We start from the raw sequence: 26,119 nt of genomic DNA, 5'->3' as shown, positions 1-26,119 counted from the left end.
AGCCATTGCTTCCTCATGGCGACGGTTTGCCTCTACTGAGGCTTGCTGCTGGGTCACAGTGGCTTGCACCAGTGCTTTAATAACCTCCTCCATGCCTGCTGTTTGCAGTGTCTGAGCTGTTTTCACCCAAGACATGCCATAGGTATACTGTCTCTTTAAATGTCAGTTTTTGGTTTTAAACGGCTTTTGCGGCTGCAAAATGCACTCTGCCCGCATCCGAGACACCAGTTGTAAAGTTTGGGGGTTCTAGCTCCACCGGATTGAGTGCACAACCGTTTAAAACATAAACAAAAAGGCTTTATTTCAGCAAACTTGAACAGGCTTCCAGCAGTGCATAAATCAAACACAAAATAAAGTCCGCTTTTCTTCAGCACAAAGGAATAAAGCAAGAAAAAAGGCACATACGGTTTTGTGGATGGGTCTTCACCCCAAGGTTTGTAACAGTCCTTAATAGACCTCTCAGCAGCTTCCAGCAAACTTGCAGCTCCTTCAGACAGGTGCAACCACCAAACTACTCCTCCCCCACACTCCCCTATTGCTGCTTCCTGTCTCTTAAGGACTGCTTCTCATGGGTCTTAACCCTGTGTGTGCGCTGGAATCCCTTATGGTCAGGGGTGGGGGCTCTTTCCCACCCGAATATCACTACAGAGCCCCCCAAATTCCGGGTCCCAAATATCGCTCTATTCAACACAGAGAGAACTGCGATTCAGTCCTCCTGATTTTAGCTATTTCCAGGAATTTCTCACCCGTCTTGGGTGACCCCCTGAACATTTCCCAACTTCCCTTAAAGAGACCACAACCCAAACACAGGAGATATATAGCGACTGTCCAGGACCCAACCTTGGCGTCCTGTACACAGTGAACAACAAAAAATCCTGATCTAAGATAAACTGCTCCTGCCATACTGCTCTTCCATTAAAATGTAACAAAAACTGTAACCAAACTAACAAATCTTCTTTCATTTCACTCGTCACTCTAACATGTGCAAAAGGGGATTTTAATCCTGAGATTGCCAAATACAATCTCCTAGAAAAAGCCTTGCCAACTGGCATCACTCTTGAAGCAAATGGCAGTAAACCTAAAAGTGATTGCATCTCTTTTAGGCACATTTTATTTCTTCCTAACAATCACTAAAAGCATTTTGGTCAGTTTCTCTATTTTCTCAACTGGCAGCCTAAATTCCATAGCAACTGTGTCTATGGTAATTCCTAAAAAATCTAAACATGTGGAAGGGCCCATCGTTTTTTCGTTTGCCAAAGGGATGCCAAATTTCTTACAATACCTAAAAAATTTACCGAATAACAACAAACAATCCTTAGTATATTTTCTACCCATAAATAAAAAGTCATCTAAATAATGGATCATGCTATTAAAGCCTGCCTCACTCACTAAGACCCATTGCAAGAAAAGATACAAAAGTTTCAAAATACCTGCACGAGACTGAGCAACCCGTTGGCAAACATCTATCAAAATAAAATTCACCATTCAAACAAAAGCCTACAGAATTAAAACCGCTTGGATGAACTGGCAACAACCTAAAAGCAGATTCAATATCAGCCTTAGCCAATAGTGCCCCTTCACCCAACTGTCTCAGAATTACTAAAGCATCTTCAAATGAAGCATAAGCCACAGAGGCTATATCCTCATCTATCTGGTCATTCAGAGATTCTCCAGCAGGGAAAGACAAATGATGAATCAATCTGAATGAACCAGGATCTTTCTTGGGAACTATCCCCAAAGGAGAAATCCTGAAATTAACAAAAGGGGGGGGGGGGGGCTACTAAACGGTCCTGCTATCCTTCCTTCCTGAATTTCTTTCCTAACTTTCTCTATAACAATGTCTAAATAACTATCTACTGATTTTAAATTCCTATAACACCTACAACCTATGCCTAAAAACTTGGGGAGTAAAAAACCTTCTTTAAAACAATTAACAGCTTAGCATTCACCCTGTCTGGATAAACCTGAAGATAAGTGTACATTTCTAACAACCTCACTGGAGACTGAGCTTTTGTGAACATTACCTTGTTACTGGTTGTTACCTGACACTTTCTTGAAGCATTTGGACACAGGGTGCGCTCCTGAACAGAAAGCACACTCATGTCTGTACTTACATGAACCAGCCCATCTGCATGGGCTCTCATTGAAGTTGAAACAAACTCCTTTACGAAAATTAGAACTATCAGACTGACTAGCTACACGTTGTTTATTAAAAGGCTGCCTCTGTGGAACAAAAAGATTCAGCCATAAACCTATGTCTTTTACTCCCCATTTTAAGTTCTTATGTATTGACACTTTTTGTCTAAACGCCTCATCATATGTAAACCATGCAGTACTACCAAAGTTTTTATAAACTTCCAATATTATGTCCAAGTGTTGAAATAATCCAACACTTTTTTCAGGGAAACGCTCACATAATATTGAAGCATAAATTCTAAAAGATTGTAACCAGTTATTAAAATTTTTTGATATTGGTCTTCTCCTATCCTCTTAATATTTATCATCTCTCTTGTCAGATTTATGAAGGAATTCCTTAGCAGAGGGGAGCAAAGACAAAATATCTATAAACTCCCCTCTCCAGATTCTTTCCTTCATGGATGTAGTTTAATGGAAACCTAGAGGAGAAACTTCACATGCTAACTCTTCCTTTTTAAACAGGTTTCAGGTACATTCTGTGGTTTCACAAAACTATTATCAACAATACTACCACTAAGTTCTACATTATTAATATTATGGGCGCTATCTATAAAATTACCACAAGATGGCGCCAAAACGTCCGCTACAGATCTATCCTGACTAACCTGTCTATTGCTAATTAAACTAACATCTTTAGACAATTTACTCAAAACCTCAACTAAATTTGGCAGGATAGTTATATTGCTTAACCACTTAAGCCCCGGAAGATTTTACCCCCTTCCTAACCAGGGCCTATTTTGCGATTCGGCACTGCGTGACTTTAACGGACAATCGCGCGGTCGTGCGACGCTGTACCTAAATGAATTTGACTTCCTTTTTTTCCCACAAACAGAGCTTTCTTTTGGTGGTATTTGATCAACTGTGCGATTTTTTTTGATCATGTGCTATAAACAAAAAAAGAGCGTCAATTTTACAAAAATAACAATATTTTTCACCTTTTTTATATATGAAATTCCCAAATAAAAATGTAAAAATCAACATTTTTTTAACATTTTAGGCCAATTTTTTTATGCTACCTATGTTTGGTAAAAAGAAAATCGCAAAAAGCGTATTTTGATTGTTTTGCGCAAAAGTTATTGCGTTTACTAACTAAGGGAAAGATTTTGTCATTTTTGTTGTTTTTTTTTTCTTTTTAACAAGTAATGGCGGCGATCTGCGATTTTTTTTTTTTTTTTTTTTTGCGGGACTGCGACATTGCGGCGGACAGATCGGACCCTTGACTGACATTTTTTGACCTTTTTGGGGTTAGTGACATTATTACAGTAATCAGTGCTATACATATGCACTGTTACTGTAAAAATGACACTGGCAGGGAAGGAGTTAACTTTATTTGAGAGGGAGGGGTTAAGTGTGTCCTTAGGGGCGTGATTCTTACTGTGATTGGATGTGGCTACTGGTGTAAGAACAGAGATCAACGGTCCTACATAGTAGAACCGTGTCATCTCCATTCTTACACAGGGGAGAATGACAGGCAGCTGTGTTTACATTAGCCGCCTGCCTTTCTCCCGCTCTAACGGACGATCGTGAGTGCCCGGCGGGGTCCGTGAGCGAGCGGGAGCGCGCCTCCAGCGGCGCTCGCTCGCTCCCTAGAGCCTCACAGGCTAGCGACGTAGACCTACGTCGCTTTGCCTGTGGGGCTGACTGCCGACGTAAATCGTCATTAGGCAGTCGGCAAGTGGTTAACTCACCCTGTTCCAAATGCTGAGGTTCACCGGATGGGCCGGCTGCACCCACTTCCGGGATTGCTCGTCCTGCACACCGCTCGTCTTCTTCCTGACGGGATCCCTGTTGCCCTGCCGCTTGCTCCTTTGCTCCCGGAGACATCCTCTGTTGCTCCGCTGATCTTCCCCCTTCTTCCATTACTGCTTTTTCTTCCCGCCGGGCTTCTTGAAACTTCACGCCAGCGCGATGGGATGCACCCAACGCCTTTCACCGGAACTGACCTCACCGCCAACGGCGAATGACGCCTAACCGGCATCCTTTTCTGCTTCGCCCGTCCACCGGAGGTGATGCTGCTTCCTCCGCTCCGACCTGGATCTTCTTCCTGCGGCTCCTGCATTCGCTCTTCCAACGGCGAACAGATGGCTCTGGAGACTTCTGCCTCTTCAATGACCAGTGTAGCTCCCACCGGAGCCTCTTGACACGATGTCCTTGGTAAGTTCAGACACCTCCGCACCCACTCCTCTCCACCGTCTTCCCCAGCTCTTTCAATCAATTGGCACAGGAGGCTCATTCTTACCTCAGAAGGCGCTGTTTGCTCAGTCAGGCAAAGCCTCTAGAACCCCACAGCTTGCTGCCTTCTGAGGCGAATGAGCCCCACTGGACGGAACGCTTTTTTTATAGCCCAAATTCCCGCCCAAATTCTCCACAGAACTCCACGTGCCACTGCAGGTGCAGCTCAGTCACCTGCATATACACGTGACTATCCCGCTACCTCAGGCTACTCATCCCGCTTTCTTCCCTGAGGAAAAGGCCCAGGAAAGAGCCCGCCTAAACCTAACAAGACAGCACCAGTTTTAACCTTCCCGCCACTTCTCCCATGAGGAAAAGGAGGCATATAGAAATGCCTACCCTTTTCCTGTCATTCTACTTGCTGCAAATAATGGTTGTTTGAGTGCTGCATTCTTGGTAATATGACATTAATGAGCAAGCTGAGACCTTTGAAATGCTTCTATAGGTGGACAGACCTGTTAAGTTCCCCAACATGCTTTTATTCTACCAACTAGAAATAAATAAATAAAAATAAAAAGGAATCTTACTAAACCGTTTTAGCTACTTGGGTAAAAAAAAATAGGTTTTAGTCCCATACGTTTGCAACTACGTGTCAGGCCACATTTCCGTATCAAGGCACCTCTGTGGTCCCTAATGCTAAACTATCTGAGTTCCAAAATGTGGAACATAAATATCAATGCACAAACAGAGAGCAGGCTGGTAAGGCCACACACAAGAAGGCGAGCACAGCTCAATGGCAGGTAAAGACTAAGGGTATTCACATAGGTGTGCGCAGGGGTGTGCCAGGGCACACACTAATCACTGTGTGTGGTGCAGATTCCCCCTATTTTCTGGGCTTTCCCCCGTGTCCCCACCCCTCTGCAGTGCTGCTGGCTTCCCTCCACTCCCCTGGCTCCTGCAGCGGAGGTTTCAGAATTGAGAGTGGGGGAAGGGGCTGGTAAACTTGTAATTTAATGGCCCCTTCCTTTGTTAAATTAAAACACTTAACTGTGTTCGTTTACAACTGATGCTTCAGTTTGTGAATGAACAGGAAGCTGCTCTGCACAGAACACTATCCCGTTCATTCACTGTCCAATGCAGCTGATTCTGCAGAAAAAGGCATGTTTGTTTGAGCTTTGGGGTGCACACCCTAATACAGTAGTCTGCACACACCTATGGCTATTCAGCTGCCTAAGCTGTGCTGGGATTTTGGTATATGGCTTTAACTTTAGGGAGGAGGGAGCCAACTCCTGGTAACCTTCTCTAAATTTGTGCATTGCTAAATATACCCCATAGTTGGGAACTCAAAAAATTGTATGAACCACGCTATACAGAGATAGTTACATAGATTGTGAGGTTGAAAAAAGACATCAGTCCATCCAGTTCAACCAATGATGTGTGTGATTTGATGTTAAACTTACATTGTATACCCCTTTTATGTTGTGGTGTTTAAGGTGCCCATCTAATAGTTTTTGAAGCTATCGATGCTCCCTGCTGATACCACTGCTTGTGGAAGAGAATTCCACATCCTTACTACTCTGACAGTAAAGAACCCCCTACGTATTTTTAGGTTAAACCATTTTTCCTCTAGTTTTGGTGAGTGGCCCCATGTCTTATTGTATTCCCTTTTTCTGAAAAGTTTGTTCCTTATGCTAGTGTCCTCACCAGTACAGTATTTGTACATTGATATCATATCCCCCCTCAATCGTCTCTTCTCCAGAGAGAATAAGCTCAGTGCCTGGAGTCTTTCCTCATAGCTGATGTCCTCCATTCCACTAATTATTTTTGTTGCCCTTCTCTGGACTCTCTCCAGTTCCAACACATCCTGAGGACAACAGAAATGAAATGGCCGCACACTCCCCTGGAAACGCGAATATTTTATTGAAGTGTCAAATATCACAGCACTGGATCACTACCAGGTAGGAAGGTAGACGTGTTTCACGCACAGCAGCGCTTATTGATTACAAAGAGAAGCTGACCAGATCAAAAGCTAAATACCTACAGCCACACATGATACAAAACAGATATGTCAGCTGTTTAACCCCTACATGTCCTCAGTGTGTGTACCGCAGAAAGTAAAAACTACTAACAGACGCAAAAAAACAAAGAACAAAAGAGACAAAAATAAAGATGCTCATAAAAACCACACAAGTAAAAACAAAACAATTGACAAAGGAAAATTGAGAAAATAAAACAAAATTCTTCTGTCTGGATCTCAGAGGTGAGTTGGATGAGCACCTCTGTCTGTGGATCGCATATAGGGCTGAGTGTCCTTACCTGAGGCGAGTGTTACTGTTTGTGTGGGCTTTACAGAGATACCTTTACGTGGCAGTGTGGCTTCCATATGAATTTTAAAATCTGTGCAACAAAAATCTGGCAAAGTGTGCTGGGAAACTTTTTTGTATTTCTTTGTAAAGTTCTCTGCTATACATTTTGATAAATTGGAATCCATTTGTGAGTAAAAAATGTAAGATATCCCCATAGAGGGGTGTGAGTATTTATTTATTAAGTGACCACTTTTCTTCCTTAAAGTGTTTGTAAAGGTTGTTATGTTTTAATTAAAATGACAAACATGTTCTATCACAAGGGGGTGCACGATTAGGATTGAGCTGTGACACCCCGGTCACTCACTTTGTTTGGGAACACTGCCACAGTCCGGTGGCTTGAGCACTTATAGAAGATCCGTTTGCACTGATTTTCACTAAAGACTTTTTTTGGACACTTGATTTTTATATGCTGCATGGACTTATATGTACATTTTACCACTGATATAACTCATTATTAATTGTATTTTTATATATTGCATGGATTGACATACATATGATTTTAGCACTGGGATTTATTGCAATATTCACTTGTATTTTGCACCTTGCACTTTTTTCTCATTAGTATTGGACTATATTAATGGTACAGTTTCAAATTCATTTATGAATTGCACTTTGCACAATTTTTTACTTCTTAGCATTGGATTTCATCTATGATACAGTGTTTTATATTTATAGAATCAGGATCTTTTGCTTGAGAGTTGTGATTTACACACACTTACATATTTTACTATATATTTTTTACACATCTTGATAGATTTTTATTTGCGCAACACTATTATTATATTTATTGGCTCTTTGCACTTTTATGAGAAGTGAAGTGTCTGCGGCATTTTAAAAATCTTAGACAGGTAGGTTGCTCGCAGGAAACTTTGTTTCTTGACAAACATGTTCTACTTACCTGCTGCTACTGCTTTGTGCAGTAGGTTTGCACACAGCTGCTTGGAACCTCCTTTTATGGAATCCCCATCAGCGTTATCAACTCCTCTTCTGTGTCTGCCCCCCCTTCCAAGTTGCTTGGTAGTGGGGTAGATGTGCGGGCTCGCTCCCGAGCCAGACTATGTGCATCTATAGACACAGCGCAGTTCCACCCTGCCCCTCGCTCTCTCATATGATTTGATTGACAGCAGCAAGAGCCAATGGCTCCTGTTGCTCTCAGTCAAGTCTGTGAGAGCAGGGAAAGGGAAGAGACGAACTGAAGCTTTGCACAATGCTGGATTGATAGATGACTTGGGTAAAGCTGCATTTATACCTGAGCAGAGTGACTTTCAGGCAATTTTATTTGAGAGTTTTTAAGCGTTTTAAGAAGTGTGTTGCAAGCGTTTTACAGCTTCAGGCGTTTTTTGTTAAGCTGATAAAAAGGCACTAGGGGGAGGTGAGGTGGGGAGCTGCTGTTTTGAGCAGAAAACATGCAACAAAATGCTTGTAAAATGCTTATGTCGCAAATTTTCAAGCCTTTCTCAATGAAGTCTATAGGGTCAAATCTGTCAAAAATAAGCCTATGTAATTCTTTGAGCAACAGACGTTTTCTTTAGGTGACAGAATGCTATGATGTGAACAGGGGCAATTGAAATTAATAAAATTTGGCTTGTTGAGCATATTCGAGCTACAAGCAGAAAATCTCTCAGGTGTGAACAGGACTTTAGTGTTTAACATGGCATAACTATATAGGTCTGAACCAGAAATAAAATATTTCCCATAATGCAATAGGGTCACCCCCAGCTAGTATTAAAGGAGTGGGTAAACACGGACACATCAGATGTGTAATTACTGAGGTTATTAGTTATTGGACTTTATGTTAACTGCTCTCCCATTGCGAGGAAAGTAGGTGAAACCCTAAACTGGTTATTTTTAGAGACTTAAACAGCTGCTCTTTAAAACCACCTTGCTTTTTAATTAGACCAGAGTTCTTTCATATTTGTGGTGTAGCTCTGTGCAGCATAATACACTTGAGGGTTCAGTAGCAGCTGGATAATTTTCTTTTAAAGGGTTACACAAGGCAGCATCTTTCACTAGATTGCAAAAGGATATTTGTTATCTGCTAAATATGATAGAAGTATAAGGAAGAAGAGAGATGCTACAGATAGCCATAGCTACAGTATCTCACAAAAGTGAGTACACCCCTCACATTTTTGTAAATATTTTATTATGTCTTTTTATATGACAACACTGAAGAAATGACAATGTAAAGTAGTGAGCGTACAGCTTGTATAACAGTGTAAATTTGTTGTCCCCTTAAAATAACTCAACACACAGCCATTAATGTCTAAACCGCTTGCAACAAATGTGAGTACACCGCTAAGTGTAAATGTCCAAATTGGGCCCAATTAGCCATTTTCCCTCCCCGGTGTCATGTGACCCATTAGTGTTACAAGGTCTCAGGTGTGAACGAGGAGCAGGTGTGGTAAATTTGGTATTATTGCTCTCATTCTCTCTGGTCACTTGAAGTTCAACATGGCACCTCATGTCAAAGAGCTCCCTGAGGATCTGAAAAAAAGAATTGTTGCTCTACATAAAGATGGCTTTGGCTATAAGAGGATTGCCAAGACCCTGAAACTGGGCTGTAGCCCAGTGGCCAAGACCATACAGTGGTTTAACAGGACAGGTTCCACTCAGAACAGGCCTCGCTATGGTCGACCAAAGAAGTTGAGTGCACGTGCTCAGCACAGAGGAAAAATGGGAATGCTTTAGGACCATATTTGGCAAAGGCATCTTGCAGTGCATTCCTATGGGAAATAAATTTAGAAGAGACAAAGCCAAACCTGGCTGGCTAAACTGTAGAGTCAAAAAACTTATTAGGGGGAAAAAATTGGCCTTCAAGAAGTATAAATCAGAGGGCACAGTATCGGCTTTCGAGCAATACAAGGAGGCAAATAAGAAAAGTAAACAAGAAATCAAGATGGCTAAAATCAACTTTGAGAGACAAATAGCAGAGGATAGTAAAAAAAACCCAAAGAAATTCTTTAAATATATCAACAGCAAAAAAACTAAGGCAGAGCATATTGCACACATAATTAACAATGATGGGAGGATGGTTACAGAGGACACTGAAAAAGCAACCGTGCTGAATGCTTTTTTCTCGTCAGTCTTTACACAGGAAAAGGAGGGGTACACTGACCATGACTGTATGGTTAGTAGTAATAAACAGGACTTGCCACCATGGCTAACAGAGGGGGAAATCAGGGAAAGGCTGGATAAACTTAACACAAACAAATCACCAGGACCGGATGGCATACATCCGAGAGTACTCCAGGAACTCAGTAAAGTTATATCGAGACCACTGTTCCTGATCTTTGCTGACAGTATTAGGACAGGAGATGTACCAGGGGATTTGAAGAAAGCTAGCGTGATTCCAATATTCAAAAAGGGCCAGAGGCATATCCCGGGAAATTATAGGCCTGTCAGTTTGACATCGGTAGTATGTAAACTTCTGGAGGGGATGATAAGGGACTATATCGTAGAGTTTGCTAAGGACAACAACATCATCAGCAGTAATCAGCACGGGTTTACAAATGGGCGTTCTTGTCAAACCAATCTCCTAACATTCTACGAGGAGGTGAGCTGTGAGCTAGATAGGGGGAGACCAGTGGATGTGGTGTACTTGGATTTCGCTAAGGCGTTTGATACAGTTCCCCACAAGCGCTTAATTTATAAAATAAGGTCTGCAGGTATCGATAGCAGGGTTTGCTCTTGGATACGGAACTGGCTAAAAAGGCGTGTCCAAAGGGTAGTAATAAACAGCGCATACTCAGACTGGTCTGAGGTGGTAAGCGGGGTCCCCCAAGGCTCAGTCTTGGGACCAACCTTGTTCAATTTATTCATAAACAACATTGAGGTCGGGATCAGTAGTTCGATATCAGTTTTTGCAGATGACACAAAATTGGGCAGGGCAATAACTTCACAACATGAAGCAGATATCCTACAGAATGACCTGGACAAAATAACAGAGTGGGCAACGACATGGCAAATGAGGTTTAACGTGGAGAAGTGTAAGGTTTTGCACTTGGGGACTAAAAACATAAAAACACAATACACGTTAGGAGGGGAGCCCTTGGGGGAATCAAAAATGGAGAAGGATCTGGGAGTCTTGGTTGATGATAGATTAGGAAACAGCATGCAATGTCAAGCGGCAGCTTCCAAAGCCAACAGAATATTAGCATGCATAAAGAAAGGGATGCATTCCAGAGATAAGACTATAATCCTTCCACTTTATAAAACTCTGGTCCGACCGCATCTGGAGTATTCCGTCCAGTTCTGGTCGCCAGTCCTCAGGAGGGATGTGTTGGAGCTGGAGAGAGTCCAGAGAAGGGCAACTAAACTAATTAGGGGATTGGAGGACCTTGACTATGAAGAGCGTCTACAATCACTCGATTTATTCTCCCTGGAGAAGAGACGTCTGAGGGGGGACATGATAGCAATTTATAAATATCTTAATGGGGATCCCAGCTTAGAAAAAAAGCTGTTCATTCGAAGGGATTGCATGAGGACTCGAGGGCATACAATGCGATTAGAGGAGAAGCGTTTTAACCTCAGGCAACGTGGGGGGTTCTTTACTGTTAGGGCAACAAGATTGTGGAATTCTCTACCACAAGAGGTGGTTTCTGCGGGTAGTATGGTGGCTTTCAAAAGACTCTTAGACTTACATCTCAAGGATCAGAACATTCAGGGGTATGGGAGATGATTACAGACACACATACCTACACAGGTTGAACTAGATGGACTATTGTCTTTATTCAACCTCACCTACTATATATATATATGATAGATTATATTGCAAGGTAGAATGGCACATTCTGTTGGATACAATCACTGTCAACTAAAAAGCTTATTGAGTGGTTGTGTACAATTGCTTGGTTCTCAGTTGTAGGAAAACACTTAATTTTGGCTTTATTTTTAGACCTAGTTGTAAATTCATATTCTGTTCTTTTATTCCAGAATGGGTGGCCTGTGTTCATTCTAAGTTCCTTGTTCTGTGCTACCTCCACGATGTGAAGAATGTCTTGCAGCTACATGATCTTGCCACTGGCCGCCATCTTAAGACTTTACCTTTGGATGTTGGCAGCATTGTAGGATACAGTGGTCGGAAGAAGGACTCTGAGATTTTTTACCAGTTCACCTCATTTCTATCACCAGGTGGGTATGCTCTCATTTTTGTTACTACATAAAATTGTCTTATAAAAAAAAAAATGTGACTTATTTTAACCAACCAATTATCAGTTTTAGTATCTAAAAACCAGCCTGTCACTAAAAGGCATAAGGGCAGAGACAACGTACAGCTTCCCAGTTTGTCTTTAGTCTCTTCTGTGAGGTTCCAGACCTGTTACTGATACAGTCCAGTTTGGGAGCAGTATCACTGGGTTTAGGGAAAGCCACTTTTTCCTATGTAATCTTTTCACATACAGTTGTAAGGCTGAGTGATGCATATCAGAGATGTAGTAGTGTTACAGTGCCTGGAAAAAGTATTCATACCCCTTTAAATGTTCTATGTTTTGTCATGTTGCAACCAAAATTGTAAATGTATTTTATTGGAATTTTATGGTCAACAGTAGACCAACCTACGTGGCATGTAATTGTGAAGTAGAAAGAAAATGATAAATATTTTTCAAAATGTCTTACAAATATCTGAAAAGTGTGGCATGCATTTGTACTCGGCCCCCGTTACTCCGATACCCCCAACAAATCTAGTGGAACTAACTGGCTTCAGAAGTCACCTAAGTAGTAAATAGCACCTGTGTGTAATTTAATTTCAGTATAAATACAGCTGTTCTGTAAAGCCCTCAGAGGTTTGTTAGAGAACTTTAGTGAACAGCATAATGAAAACCAAGGAACATACCAGACAGGTCAGGGATAAAGTTGTGGAAAAGTTTAAAGCAGGGTTAGGTTATAAAAAAATATACCAAGCTTTGAACATCTCACGGAGCACTGTTCAATCCATCATCCTAAAATGGAAAAAGTATGGTACAACTGCAAACCTACCAAGACATGGCCGTTCATCTAAAAAGACAGACCAGGCAAGGAGAGCATTTATCAGAGAAGCAGCCTAGAGATCCACTGCTCAGGTAGGAAAATCTGTCCGCAGGACAACAATTAGTCGTGCACTCCACAAATCTGGAATTTATGGAAGACTGGCAAGAAGAAAGCCATTGTTGAAAGACAGCCATAAGAAGTTCCATGTGGGGGACACATGTGGAAGAAGGTGCTCTGGTCAGATAAGACCAAATTTTAACTTTTTGGCCTAAAAGCAAAACACTATGTGTGGTGGAAAACTAACACTGCACATCACCTTGAACACACTATTTCAACTGTGAAACATGGTGGTGGCAGCATCATGATGTGGGGATGCTTTTCTTCAGCAGGGACGGGAAAGCTGGTCAGAGTTAATGGGAAGATGGATGGAGCCAAATACAGGGCAATCTTAGAAGAAAACTTGAAGAAAAAAAAAATGTATAATTTTCCTTCCACTACAGTTTGTGTTGGTCTATCACATAAAATCGCAATAAAATACATTTATGTTTTTGGTTGTAACTTAACAAAATTTGGAAAATTTCAAGAGGTATGAATGTTTTTAAGGCACTGTATATGCAATTGAAAGTTTTATATAAGCATCTCATCAGCATGGCCTACACATCACCATCACATTTCACATCACTATCACCTGTCAACATCAGATTTTTGGGAGGATAGAAGAAATGTCGAAGTACCTGCATAAGTGGGCTCCATTGAGTAGCAACTACGGTTTAGCCGTATGCTAAAGTCATCAAAGTTAGCGTTCAGGTAACAACAGTACTTCTGATTTATTAGAATTACTTTTTTGAATTTGTACTGATAACTTTTTGTAAATCAGGCTTTAAAATACTTCCTTTGGCATGCTTTGAACTAGAAACATAATCTTAGTGCCCTGATAAATGAGAAAAATTAAGAATAAGTTAGTACTTTATAGCATCTCTATTAGTTTTAATCATATTACTGGTCGGGTTGGCGGAAAAAAATGGCTTCTTTTTTTACTTTAAAATAAAACTAATCACAAAACATTTTTTTTTTTTAATCTGGAGTGGCTAGAGGTCTTTCTCAGTCTTGTTATTGCTGTCTGGGTCCTCATTAGGGAAATGCACACTCGATAATCACCCTTATGAATATTGTCCCCCGGAATAAAACTGAACGTTAATTCAAAGTTTCTAGTTGTCACCAGAACAGAAAAAGAGGAAAACTCTTCCAGTGGGGATACTTGTTTCTGTTCCCGTGACAACTGTCTAAAAGGGGTTTCCCTTTAGTGGGAAAGATCCCCTTTCGTTTACTGTTTAGTCTATAAGACAGGAAGTGAAAGGAAATCTCCCTAATGAGGCACAGATGGCAAATAAAATGACAGCGATTTTAAACCCACCTCCCCCTACCCAAACTATCCAAAATGTAAAAAAAAAATGAATTCTTGGATTATGTTACAAAATAATGCATTGTTTGTCCCATAAATTTCATTATACATACAGTGCCTTGCGAAAGGCCCCCTTGAACTTTTCGACCTTTTGCCACATTTCAGGCTTCAAACATAAAGATATAAAAAACTGTAATTTTTTGTGAAGAATCAACAAGTGGGACACAATCATGAAGTGGAACGAAATTTATTGGATATTTCAAACTTTTTTAACAAATAAAAAACTGAAAAATTGGGCGTGTAAAATTATTCAGCCCCCTTAAGTTAAAACTTTGTAGCGCCACCTTTTGCTGCGATTACAGCTGTAAGTCGCTTGGGGTATGTCTCTATCAGTTTTGCAAATCGAGAGACTGAAATTTTTGCCCATTTCTCCTTGCAAAACAGCTCGAGCTCAGTGAGGTTGGATGGAGAGCGTTTGTGAACAGCAGTTTTCAGTTCTTTCCACAGATTCTCAATTGGATTCAGGTCTGGACTTTGACTTGGCCATTCTAACACCTGGATATGTTTATTTGTGAACCATTCCATTGTAGATTTTGCTTTATGTTTTGGATCATTGTCTTGTTGGAAGACAAATCTCCGTCCCAGTCTCAGGTTTTTTGCAGACTCCATCAGGTTTTCTTCCAGAATGGTCCTGTATTAGGCTCCATCCATCTTCCCATCAATTTTAACCAGCTTTCCTGTCCCTGCTGAAGAAAGGCAGGCCCAAACCATGATGCTGCCACCACCATGTTTGACAGAGGGGATGGTGTGTTCAGGGTGATGAGCTGTGTTGCTTTTACACCAAACATAACGTTTTGCATTGTTGCCAAAAAGTTCGATTTTGATTTCATCTGACCAGAGCACCTTCTTCCACATGTTTGGTATGTCTCCCAGGTGGCTTGTGGCAAACTTTAAATGACACTTTTTATGGATATCTTTAAGAAATGGCTTTCTTCTTGCCACTCTTCCATAAAGGCCAGATTTGTGCAGTATACGACTGATTGTTCTCCTATGGACAGAGTCTCCCACTTCAGCTGTAGTTCTCTGCAGTTCATCTAGAGTGATCATGGGCCTCTTGGCTGCATCTCTGATCAGTCTTCTCCTTGTATGAGCTGAAAGTTTAGAGAGACGGCCAGGTCTTAGTAGATTTGCAGTGGTCTGATTCCCCCCTCCATTTCAATATTATCGCTTGCACAGTGCTCCTTGGGATGTTTAAAGCTTGGGAAATCATTTTGTATCCAAATCCGGCTTTAAACTTCTCCACAACAGTATCTCGGACCTGCCTGGTGTGTTCCTTGTTCTTCATGATGCTCTCTGCGTTTTAAACGGACCTCTGAGACTATCACAGTGCAGGTGCATTTATACGGAGACTTGATTACACAGAGGTTGATTCTATTTATCATCATTAGTCATTTAGGTCAACATTGGATCATTCAGAGATCCTCACTGAACTTCTGGAGAGAGTTTGCTGCACTGAAAGTAAAGGAGCTGAATAATTTTGCATGCCCAATTTTTCAGTTTTTTATTTAACAAAGTTTGAAATATCCAATAAATTTCGTTCCACTTCATGATTGTGTCCCACTTGTTGATTCTTCACAAAAAATTACAGTTTTATATCTTTGTTTGAAGCCTGAAATGTGGCAAAAGGTCAAAGTTCAAGGGGGCCGAATACTTTCGCAAGGCACTGTATATGTTCTGTATTATAAGTAATTGCCTAATTAATATGTCCATAGCTGAAAAAAAATCCTTTGGAGCTGAAAGTGATTGTAATATACCTTACTTTTTGCACTGAGCAACCCCGAACCTCCTTTTCTGGTGCCCCACTAAGACTCCGATCTCCTCCCCTCTATTGGGTGCCCCATAGAAAGAGGCTTCCTATGGAGACCCTCATGTGGGTTGACTCCCAAGGACTCGGCCTGGCCCTTGCTCCTTCATCACTGGCTTTGATTGACAGCAGTTGAAGACAATGGCTCCCAATGCCTCAGTAAAGCCTGTGAGACCAGGTAGAGAAGAACTGCAGATGGAAACAGTGCTAGATCGAATTAGGGCTTTGGTAAATAAGAGGGGGTGAGGGGGGATACTGCCGCATAAACATTTTTTACCTTAATGCAAGGAATGCATTCGGGTAAGAAATGTTTAGGCTTTATAATTACTTTAAAGCAGATGTAAAACCAAACCTAAAGAAAAATATGTAGGTATTGTAGCTTTAAATGCTCCTTTTTTGCTGTTATAGTAGAATTCACTCTTATCTTCTGTTGGAGGAGAAAGAGACAGCAGAGCATCACTTCCTTTTGATGTCACTGTCAGTCAAGCAGTACAGGACTGGGCTAAGGGTGTGCAAACATTGGCTGGCACAGTTTTCTACAGTACAGGGTGGCGCATATGGAAACAACTGTAGAGCAGAGTTTTTAAGGATGATAGTTGCTGTATGTGTTGGCACTGTGTGCATCGACATGTACAGTCGCAGTCTTACAATGGCAGGATTAAGAAGGGTGACAATGCTTTGCCATACTGGTGGTAACTGAGTGAGGGTTTAAGAGGGAGAGAGAGATTGACATTGGTTTGAGAAACATCTGATCTCATTCAGAATTCTTTGACTGGTGCCTATGACTTGCAGTTGAGCAGCTTCTAACCTGCTATAAACGTATATGGGAATGTAAAACCATCTGTCATGAACAAAACCTGTTAGCACTAGCTCTAAGCATGATCATTTTAGAAAAGAAAGGGCAATGCACACAGGTAAAACTGGGCTGAATGTCCGCCGGCCACTCGCGATCTCCCATAGGAGAGGGAGAAAGACAGACGGCTGAAGTAAACACAGCCATCTGTCATTCTCCCTGAAGTAATGACAGAGGCTATGCGATCCTGCTATGTAGGATCGTATGTCTCTGTGATTACTTCACTAGCCATGCCCCCTAAAAGTTAGAATCACGCCCCTAGGGACACACTTAACCCCTTGATCACCAATAAAGTTAACCCCTTTCCTGCCAGTGTCATTTATACAGTAACAGTGCACATTTATAGCACTGATTACTGTAGTAATGTCACTGGTACCCCCAAAAGTGTCAAAAATGTCAATCAGGGGTCCGATCTGTCCGCCTCAATGTCGCAGTCCCACAAAAAAAATCGCAGATCGCCACCATTACTAGTTAAAAAAAAAACAATAAAAAATTACATAAATCTTTACCGTAGTTAGTAAACGCAATAACTTTTGCGCAAACCAATCAAAATACGCTTATTGCGATTTTTTTTTTTCCAAAAATATGTAGCAGAAAACAAATTGGCCTAAAATGCAAAAAAAATTTTGATTTTTACTTTTTTTTTTGAGAATTTCATATAAAAAAATGTGAAAAATATTGTTATTTATTTCAAAATTGTCGCTCTTTTTTTGTTTTATAGCGCAAAAATAAAAATCACACAGGTGATGGAATACCACCAAAAGAAAGCTCTGTGGGAAAAAAAGGATGTCAATTTCATTTGGGTACAGCGTCGCACGACCGCGCAATTGTCCGTTAAAGTCACGCAGTGCCAAATAGCAAAATAGGGCCTGGTCTTTGAGCAGCCAAATCCTCGGGGCTTAAGTGGTTAAGGGTTTGCATGGGGGGGGGGGAAGAGTACCTTCCTGCCACAGTCAAGGAAAGGAAACCGCAGACGGGGCCATCTTCCCAGCTCATAGAAAATTATTTTGTGCTTCTGGGACGGAGAATAAGGGAAATAGATCTTTTAAATTTCCCCCCGGGAGGTTCCATGCAACCTTGGTCTGGTAAGCTTAGAGTTCGCTTCACTGGACCAGCAGACAAAGACTCCTTCAGCGTAAAAGGTCTGCCTTCACCTCTTATTGGGGTGGGGGGACATCTTCGCTGGTTTCCGACCCCGTGGACTTTAGTGAGCGTCAAGGAGAAATGTTTCTTTTGGGGGTACCCAGAAAAGGAGACAAAGCTTGTCCTTTTCAGGTTTTTTAGTTCCTGAGTCTTCTTGCGCGGATTTAATTCCTGCAAAGGTTCAGGTGATGTCTGAACTACCTAAGCTCCCCCCTATCCCTGTCCAGGGAATTGATTTACCTAGGTCTGATTCTATTTCTGACCAGGGTGGTCCCTCTTTTTCACAAACTTCGGAGACCACAGACCGCGATTCAACGGCTGCATACAGATTCTGTGTCTGGTGGTGTCCACCTTAAAGACAGTTCTGTTTGCACAGTCTTACATGCAGCTCCTTTTAGCAGGTTCGACTCCACAGAAGGATACCGAAGTTCGTGACGAGGTCACAGGGTCCTCTTGACAGGTGCTGCAAGCATCTTGGGGCTACGGTAAGGCCAGTGTTATCCTCGGCGAAGGCTTCCAACGCAGTTCCTGTGAGGAATAAACTGCGAGGATCTTCCAATCATCCTGGTGGCCGTAAATGTCCCTTGGGGGCTTCCTCTCAGAGAAGACCAGTTGTCCCAAGGGCTGATCTACCATCCTGCTTTACAGTCACTGGTTTTAATGGCTTAGATATTGAAAGCCAGGTACTGAGGGATAGAGGTCTGTCTGGATCAGTGATCCCTACTATGGTGAAGGCGAGGAAGTCTTCTTCCAGCAAGATATACCATCATACGTGGAAAGCGTACATTTCCTGGTGTGAGTCGATTGGCGCTCATCCTCGATCCTTTTCTGTGACTCTGATCTTAACCTTAACAGGGCGTTGATCACAAGTTGGCCTTGAGTACCATCAAGGGCCAGGTGTCTGCCTTGGCAGTCTTCTTTCATTGACCCCCTAGCCATGCATTCTTTAGTTTGTACCTTCTTTCAGGGGGTTCGACATTGGCTCCACCTGTATATTCTCTTTTTCCGCCATGGAATTTAAATTTAGTGTTTTTCGGTTCTCCAGAAACCTCCATTTGAGAATATTTGGGAGATTATCTTACCTACGTTATCCCAGAAGGTGAAATTCTTGGTGGCTATTACCTCGACCCACAGGGTATCGGAATTGGTGGCATTATCCTGTCACAGTCCCTGTTTAGAGGTCCATAGGGATAAAGTGGTCTTCATCCCTGTCCATCATTCCTGCCCAAAGTTGTCTCTGACTTTCATATGAATGAGGACATTGTGCTGCCTATCTTGTGTCCCAAGTCGGCTCTTCCCAAGGAATTTGCTTTGCATACCTTGGATGTGGTTCATGCAATTTGGGTGTATCTGGCAGCTACTGAATCTTTACGGAGGTCAGACTCGCTTTTTGTGGTTATGGATGGACCAAGAAAAGGGCTGGTGGCTTCTTCGGCTACCATCTTCAGATGGATCAGACAGACGGTGACTCAGGCCTATTCCATTAAAGGTCAGGTTCCATCTTTCCCTGTCACCCCCTTGGGACTTCCGTTATCAGGCTTCAATATCACAAGTTTGCTATCGGCCACTTGATCGTCCGTGCATACCTTCACAAAATTCTATAAATTCTATAATTTGTCATCCCCGGGTGTTTCTTTTGGCTGCAAAGTTTTGCAGGCTGCTGTTCCCTCTTGAGAGGTGGTTTTTCTTTTAAACCTTTATTTTTCAGATGGGGCTTCTGTGACCCGGTTAAGGCTCCTGTGTCCTGGTTGGGAGCTCTTATGTTTAGCCTTGGGTTTTTTTTCCCACCCCTCATTTTCCTTTTGGCATTGCTTTTGGATGTCCCACTAGTTATGATTTATAGAGCGCTGTGTCCGTTGATGAACGAAAGAGAAAATGGGATTTTTGTACTTACCGTAAAATCTATTTCCCTGAGGTCATCGGCGGACACAGCACCCACCCCTCTATGGAGTTCTGATACTTCTAATACTGCTTGCTACTAAACTGATTACCTAGAGCAGAGAGGGGGGTTTTATACATTCTAAGGACAGCCCATGGACGTAGCCAGGTATTTTTTTGTTCTGCCTAGTCCTACTCCTGGAGGAAGCTATATAATCCACTAGTTATGATTTATGGAGCGCTGTGTCCGTCGATTAACTCAGAGAAATTGATTTTACAGTAAGTACAAAAATACAATTATTTTTAGACCTTCACTTTTAGTTTCCTACCGTTCCAGAAAAAGAAGATTTATGCTTTGAAATTTTGGGGAGCATTTAGAAATATACCTGCCGAGGCACTTTAGCATCCAGGCCTGATGAAAAAGTCTAAACCTGGATTTTTAATATAAAGAAAACAATATCTTTTTACTTTTCTTGTATAGTACACTTCACAAAACTAACCATTTACATTATTAAATTTGTGTATTTTTAAATAACAGACAGCCGACGATGCTTAGAAATTTTTGGAGTTGCTAAAAAAATAAACCTACATACTCCCCTCCATGCTGCAGCAAATGTATGACACTGCAGCTGTTGCATGCTGGTCTATGATAGGTCACCTCATCATTAATCAGTCAGCCCTCAAAGTGGAGAGCAGTGACAGGAGCACTCACTGGAGCTCCAAGCTGCAAAGGGGTCAAGTGTGACTCGCTTTTGCCCTTAGCTGTGCCCTGACAGGCAGAGCCAGCTGTCAGTCAGGCTACCATGTGCATCCCAACAATATTGGCAGGATCCTTCTCATACTTGGCGCAGTTCTGCTCTGGCAACTGTTAGTGAGCAGTAGCATGCATCAGCTAATTCAGGGTCACTGGAGAACAAAAATAAATCTACACTCATGATCTAAAAAAGTATAGAAAAAAAAATGTTGGCCATACTTCTGTTAAATGTTTTTTCTTCAGGAGGGAACAAACATGGGGACAATTATCTGTAAATACAGTTCTAGACCAATATGTAGATGTATTGTGTCTTCACATTAATCCAAAGCCTAAATATGCTTGCAATATTGTAAAGCAATTCAAAAAGCCATTTAGAGATGCATGTTCAGGCTTAGTGAAATGCATATTTGTTGAGAGTTCTGCAATGACTGGGCATGTTGTCAATAACATTTCGGGAATACACAGCGGAATGACTTCTGTGTCTTTTCTATGTGTTAGTAATCAAAAGATTTAGCACAGTGTGCAAGAGAATTCTTTTCCTGATTTGGACACAGTAGATGTGACATTCTTTCAGCCTGGAAGATCACCCATTGATACTAGACAGGAGCTTAGATGTTCACATTACAAGAGCAAGAACATTATTAAAGATTTCTACATTTCACTTTGTTCTTTGGTGGACAAAAAAAAAATAACTTCAAACATTCTTACTTCAACAATGTGTACAGATTTTATTGCTGATGTAATTCAACTGCATCTAAGCATATTAGTATTATTTAACTATTTTACCAAACACCATTGTTTTGGGATTGTTATTCCTGTGAAATGGTTGCACATTTTTTTTTTTTTTTTTTATCATTCTTTGCAGACATAGATTTTAAATAATTAAATGTTGAAAAACACTTGTTTTGGTTTCAAAGCTGAAAATCTATTAGTAGCAGTAGTCTATATTTAGAAAGTAGCATACATTAAATAACAGAGGAGGGGGCTCAGGTAAGCATTAGGGGGGGCTAAGGGGGGCTCCTATGAACAGAAGGTTTTTTTATCTTAATCTTAATGCATAGAATGAATTGGGATAAAAAAAAAAAAACCTTCTGACTTTACAACCCCTTTTAAGCTGCATAACACAACAAGCATAAAGTGAACCTGAAGAAGCTTAAAGTGAACACGTGGATTCGCAGTACCTAGTGTTATAGCTTTGGGTTCATAACGCAGGACCTCCCAGTGCCTGTTCATCTGTGCAGTTTACCTTTTAGAGTTTTAGGTGATCCCCAAGAATCCAGCACCCTTTATCAATCACTCAGTTTCCTGTCCAATGACTGGTCTGTCTTCTCTTGCCCTTAAAACTTCTTGGTGGATACAAATGCAATGGTTGGCCTCAAAAGGTAATAGGTAGGTGCAGGGGCGAGAGAAGGGGAGTAATTTATTGAGCAGGAAAATGTGTTGATATTTGTATGACAGAATGTCCAGCAACTAACTTGGGTCCTTCCGTCCGTATACAGCTTTCTCCAGTTTGGAACCAGGAACTAGATATTATAGCTAAATATTACACCCAAGATCTAGACAAACATTAGCTTAGGTGCAAACTGGAACTCTTTATTGAAAAATCACACAGAATATATAGCACACAAGATCAGGGAAGCCTGATTATATTATCGTATACAATGCAAACTGTAAACGGGAATATAATTAGCATAGCTTGGGAACAACATAAACCTTAAGCTAATTGAACAACTAATCACTTAAAAAAGCCTATGTGCCCAGACCGTTCGGCACCAAGCCCACAACCCTGGATGAAATACAAAGTACACATTATCATAAATATAAACACATAAACATTTCACAATAGTTAAATGACAAGTTAAGTCGACATAATATTATTCACATCACCAAGAGATGAGCAGACAGGCAGAAACAATAGGTGACTCAATTAACAGCGGGACTTCACACTTAGGAGGCACACAATGGGGCAAAAACACACATAACACTTTAAACAGATTTTAGCATGAGACCCCAGAAATAGGTTGGTTTGTCCTGATTATATTAACATCTGCTCTGAGTCTCACAGTTTAAAGCAGTCATTGCTAGTTTGGGCACGAGGGCCCCCCAATCTGTGTGTTTCAGGGAGACATGGACCCGAATCCCCAGCAATACCACTCCAAGTGTCCCCCAGGCACACGTCTCCCAAAGAGTAGTGCTCCCTCAAAAGTCAGGGCCCATAGTCAGTAGGCAAGAGGCCACCCTGCAGTCCCCTCCAAAAGCCCCTGTCCGGTTGGGTCTGTCACAATTTGATAATAAAATGCCTAGGTTGTGGGGGTCCCTGGGCAATCCAAAGATAAACTATGCTAGCGACCAGACACCTGTAGGTGCTTGCTTAATAGCCCTCATTCCCCCAAATAAGTCAGAGAAGTACAATGAAAGCTCGTTTGGCTGTAATTCTCCTATGGGTCACTGGAGTGCAGTTAGTTCTGCACTCCTATGACCTGTTTTCAGCAGACAGTGGGCTGAAGCCTGCTGACAACACGGATCCAGTCCAGGCTGGGGAAAGATCGCGACAATCTGTTCAGGATCTGCCCACAACCAAGTGACAAGCCTTAGGTGATACATGGAAATAAAATAAATCCTCCTATATAAGTTGTACCTGTTTATCTGCAAAATCTCTTCTCTACATCTGTTTAAAATATAGAACTTACACACCAGGGGAGAGGGATATGATGTCGCATACTGTACATTTCAGAGAGAAGAGCTGTAAGAGGGTAACCTGAGACCTGAGTGGTGGGAAGAGACACCCTCCTCTACACAGTCTTATAGGGAAACATGCACAGCAGAGGCTGTCAATTACATGCTGTGTGCTAGAGCTCCTTTCCCCTGTTCCCCTTAATCCCTTGGACTTGGCACAGCCTGACTGAAATGACAGAAATAGCAGAGCAGTAAGACTGTAGATAGAAATTAAACTCAGTACTTTGGATTGAGGCAGGTACACACTATAAAAGGATGGATATGCTTTTTGTTAATTTCTGTTTTGTTCATTGACGGACACTGCTTCTTAGGATTCTTGACCATTGAGTCATAATCCTACAGCAGTAGGACATTAGGCACAAAAATAACTTCACTATGCCTATGGGCAGTCCCAGGAGGTATACTCCCCCTCTCTACTATAGGTGCTCAGTTTTTCTGTAGAGTCAGGAGTAAGGACCTAGCTGGGATCTTTGGTCCTGGCAATCATTTTCCTTTTTGAATGACTTTTTTCTTTATTCCCGTTTTTTTTTTTCTCTGAGATCTACAATCAAGTGCCGGACTGGGAGACGGGCTGGATAAACTAGATCCAGTGGTCACCCCAGTCTGGCCAGCGAACGCACGCAGACCACAGCTCCTCGCTACGTCAGCCGTGACATAGCCAGGGCTTGACAGGGGCTGGCCTGCAAGTTAAACGCCTCGCAAGGTGGCATACAACGAGGTCTGGGCCTGCGTTGCAGCGTTCCTCTTGGCGGACAGCCCCCCATTTCGATGGCGAGGAGGTTCTGTCTGGAGCGGTGTCCTCCTGGTTCCCGGTATGGTGAGCAAGCTGTCCACCCTCTCCCCCTGGAGGGTTTTGGGGTGGAGGCAAGCCCCTCCCTGGGACAGTTGGACCCCTGGGTTCCTCTCCTTCCCATTAGGCCCCCTGTATTCTAGTGGTCCCTGCGGGTCATCTAGCCCTGCATCCACCCTCCACCGTACCTTTATTCAAGGGGTTCAAAATTGAACTCCACCTGTGCGGTCTCTACTGCCCTGGGATCTGAACTTGGTGCTTTCAGTTCTCCAGAAGCCTCCCTTTGAAAATATTCGGGAGATTCCCCTGCTTCTGCTGTCCCAGAAGGTAACCTTTTTGGTGGCTATCACCTCTGCTCACAGGGTGTCGGAATTGGAGGCATTATCCTGTCGTACCCCTTACTTTGTGGTCCACAAAAGTGGTTCTTCGCCCCATGTACATCGTTCCTTCCAAAAGTAGTCTCTGATTTCCATTTGAATGAAGACTTATTTCCTTCCCTGTGTCACAGGTCTAAGCATCCTAAGTAAATTGAGCTGCATGCCCTGGATGTTGTCCAGGCGATTCGGGTGTACCTGGAGGTTAAAGAGGCTTTTCGGAAGTCAGACTCACTATTTGTGCTCACGGATGGGCCAAGAAAAGGACTGTCCGCTTCTTCTGCGATCTTTTCAAGATGGTTCAAACAGACGGTGACTCAGGCCTTTTCAATCAAGGGTCAGGTTGCTCCTTTCCCTGTAAGGGGCAATCTACTCAGGCACTTAGTGCTTCTTGGGCCTTCCGTCATTGATGCAGGTTTGCAAGTCAGCCACTTGGTCATCAGTGCACACTTTCACAAAATTCTATAAAGTGGATGTGTTGGCATCTGCGGATGCTTCCTTTTGGCCGTTTTTGCAGGCTGTTGTTTAGCCAGGCCTGTTCTCTCTTTGGGGTGTATTGTTCTAGTGGGCTCCAGTTGTTTTTGTTGAGCTCCTGTTACCTGGTTGGCTAATGTTTAGCCATTGGGAAGTCTTTGCTTTTACCACCCCTCATGTTTGACACTGCTTTGGGATGTCCCAATGGTCAAGAATCCTTAAGGAGCTGTGTGCGTCAATGAGCGAAACCGAAAATTAGATTTTAGACTTTTCGTAAAATCTATTTCACTGCGTTCATTGATAGACACAGCACCCACCCCTCTGTGGAGTTATTATACTTCTGACACTGTTTGTAACAAATTTGAGTACCTATAGCAGAGAGGGGGAGTATACCTCCTGGGACTGCCCATAGGCGCAGTCAAGTTATTTTTCTGCCTAGTGTCCGACTCCTGTACAGGGCAGCATAACCCAATGGTCAAGAGTCCTAAGGAGCTGTGTCTGTTATTGAACGCAGCGAAATGGATTTTATGGTAAGTCAAAAATCCCATTTTTTTCATGTCAGAGGTTTACAAGGGTTTTTAACCAGTTCTGGACCGGAAAGCATTTGCCCCCTTGATGACCAGGCCATTTTTTTGCGATTAGGCACTGCGTTATTTTAACAGAAAATTGTGAAGTCGTGCGATGCTGTACCAAAATTAAAAATTGATGTCCTTTTTTCCCCACAAATAGAGCTTTCTTTTGGTGGTATCTGATCACCTCCTGCCATTTTTTTTATTTTTTTATTTTTTGCACTATAAACAAAAAAAAGCGACATTTCTGGAAAAAAAAAAACTATTTATTCATTTCTGCTATATAACGTTCCCAAAACGAATAAATAAATAAAAGTTTTTCATCCTTTTAGGCCAATTTGTATTAGGCTACAAATTTTTGGTAAAAAAAACCCGCAATAAGCGTATTTTGATTGGCTTGCGCAAAAGTTATTGCATCTACAAACTAGGGGAAATATATTTGTCAATTTCATTTATTTTTTTTCTAGTAATGGCGGCAATCTGCGATTTTTAGCAGGACTGCGACATTGCAGCGGACAGATCGGACCCCTAACTGACATTTTTGACACTTTTGGGGGGAACAGTGACCTTACTACAGTAATCAG

At 42.0% G+C, this 26,119-nt stretch overlaps 1 protein-coding gene across 1 annotated transcript in view; it reads left to right on the top strand.

The window, feature by feature from the left end:
- PREP (prolyl endopeptidase) overlaps positions 1-26,119 on the top strand; it is a 247,088-nt gene that overhangs the window by 124,627 nt on the left and 96,342 nt on the right. Inside the window, exon 9 of the mRNA XM_082252271.1 lies at positions 11,667-11,864. Within this exon, the coding sequence (XP_082108397.1) occupies positions 11,667-11,864 (198 nt within the window). The remainder of the gene's footprint in view (positions 1-11,666; positions 11,865-26,119) is intronic.

The sequence above is a fragment of the Pelophylax lessonae genome (genome assembly GCF_965119305.1).
Source record: "Pelophylax lessonae genome assembly, chromosome: 3".
In the NCBI taxonomy this organism is placed as follows: Eukaryota; Metazoa; Chordata; class Amphibia; order Anura; family Ranidae; genus Pelophylax; species Pelophylax lessonae.
This window is presented reverse-complemented; position numbering and strand designations above follow the sequence as displayed.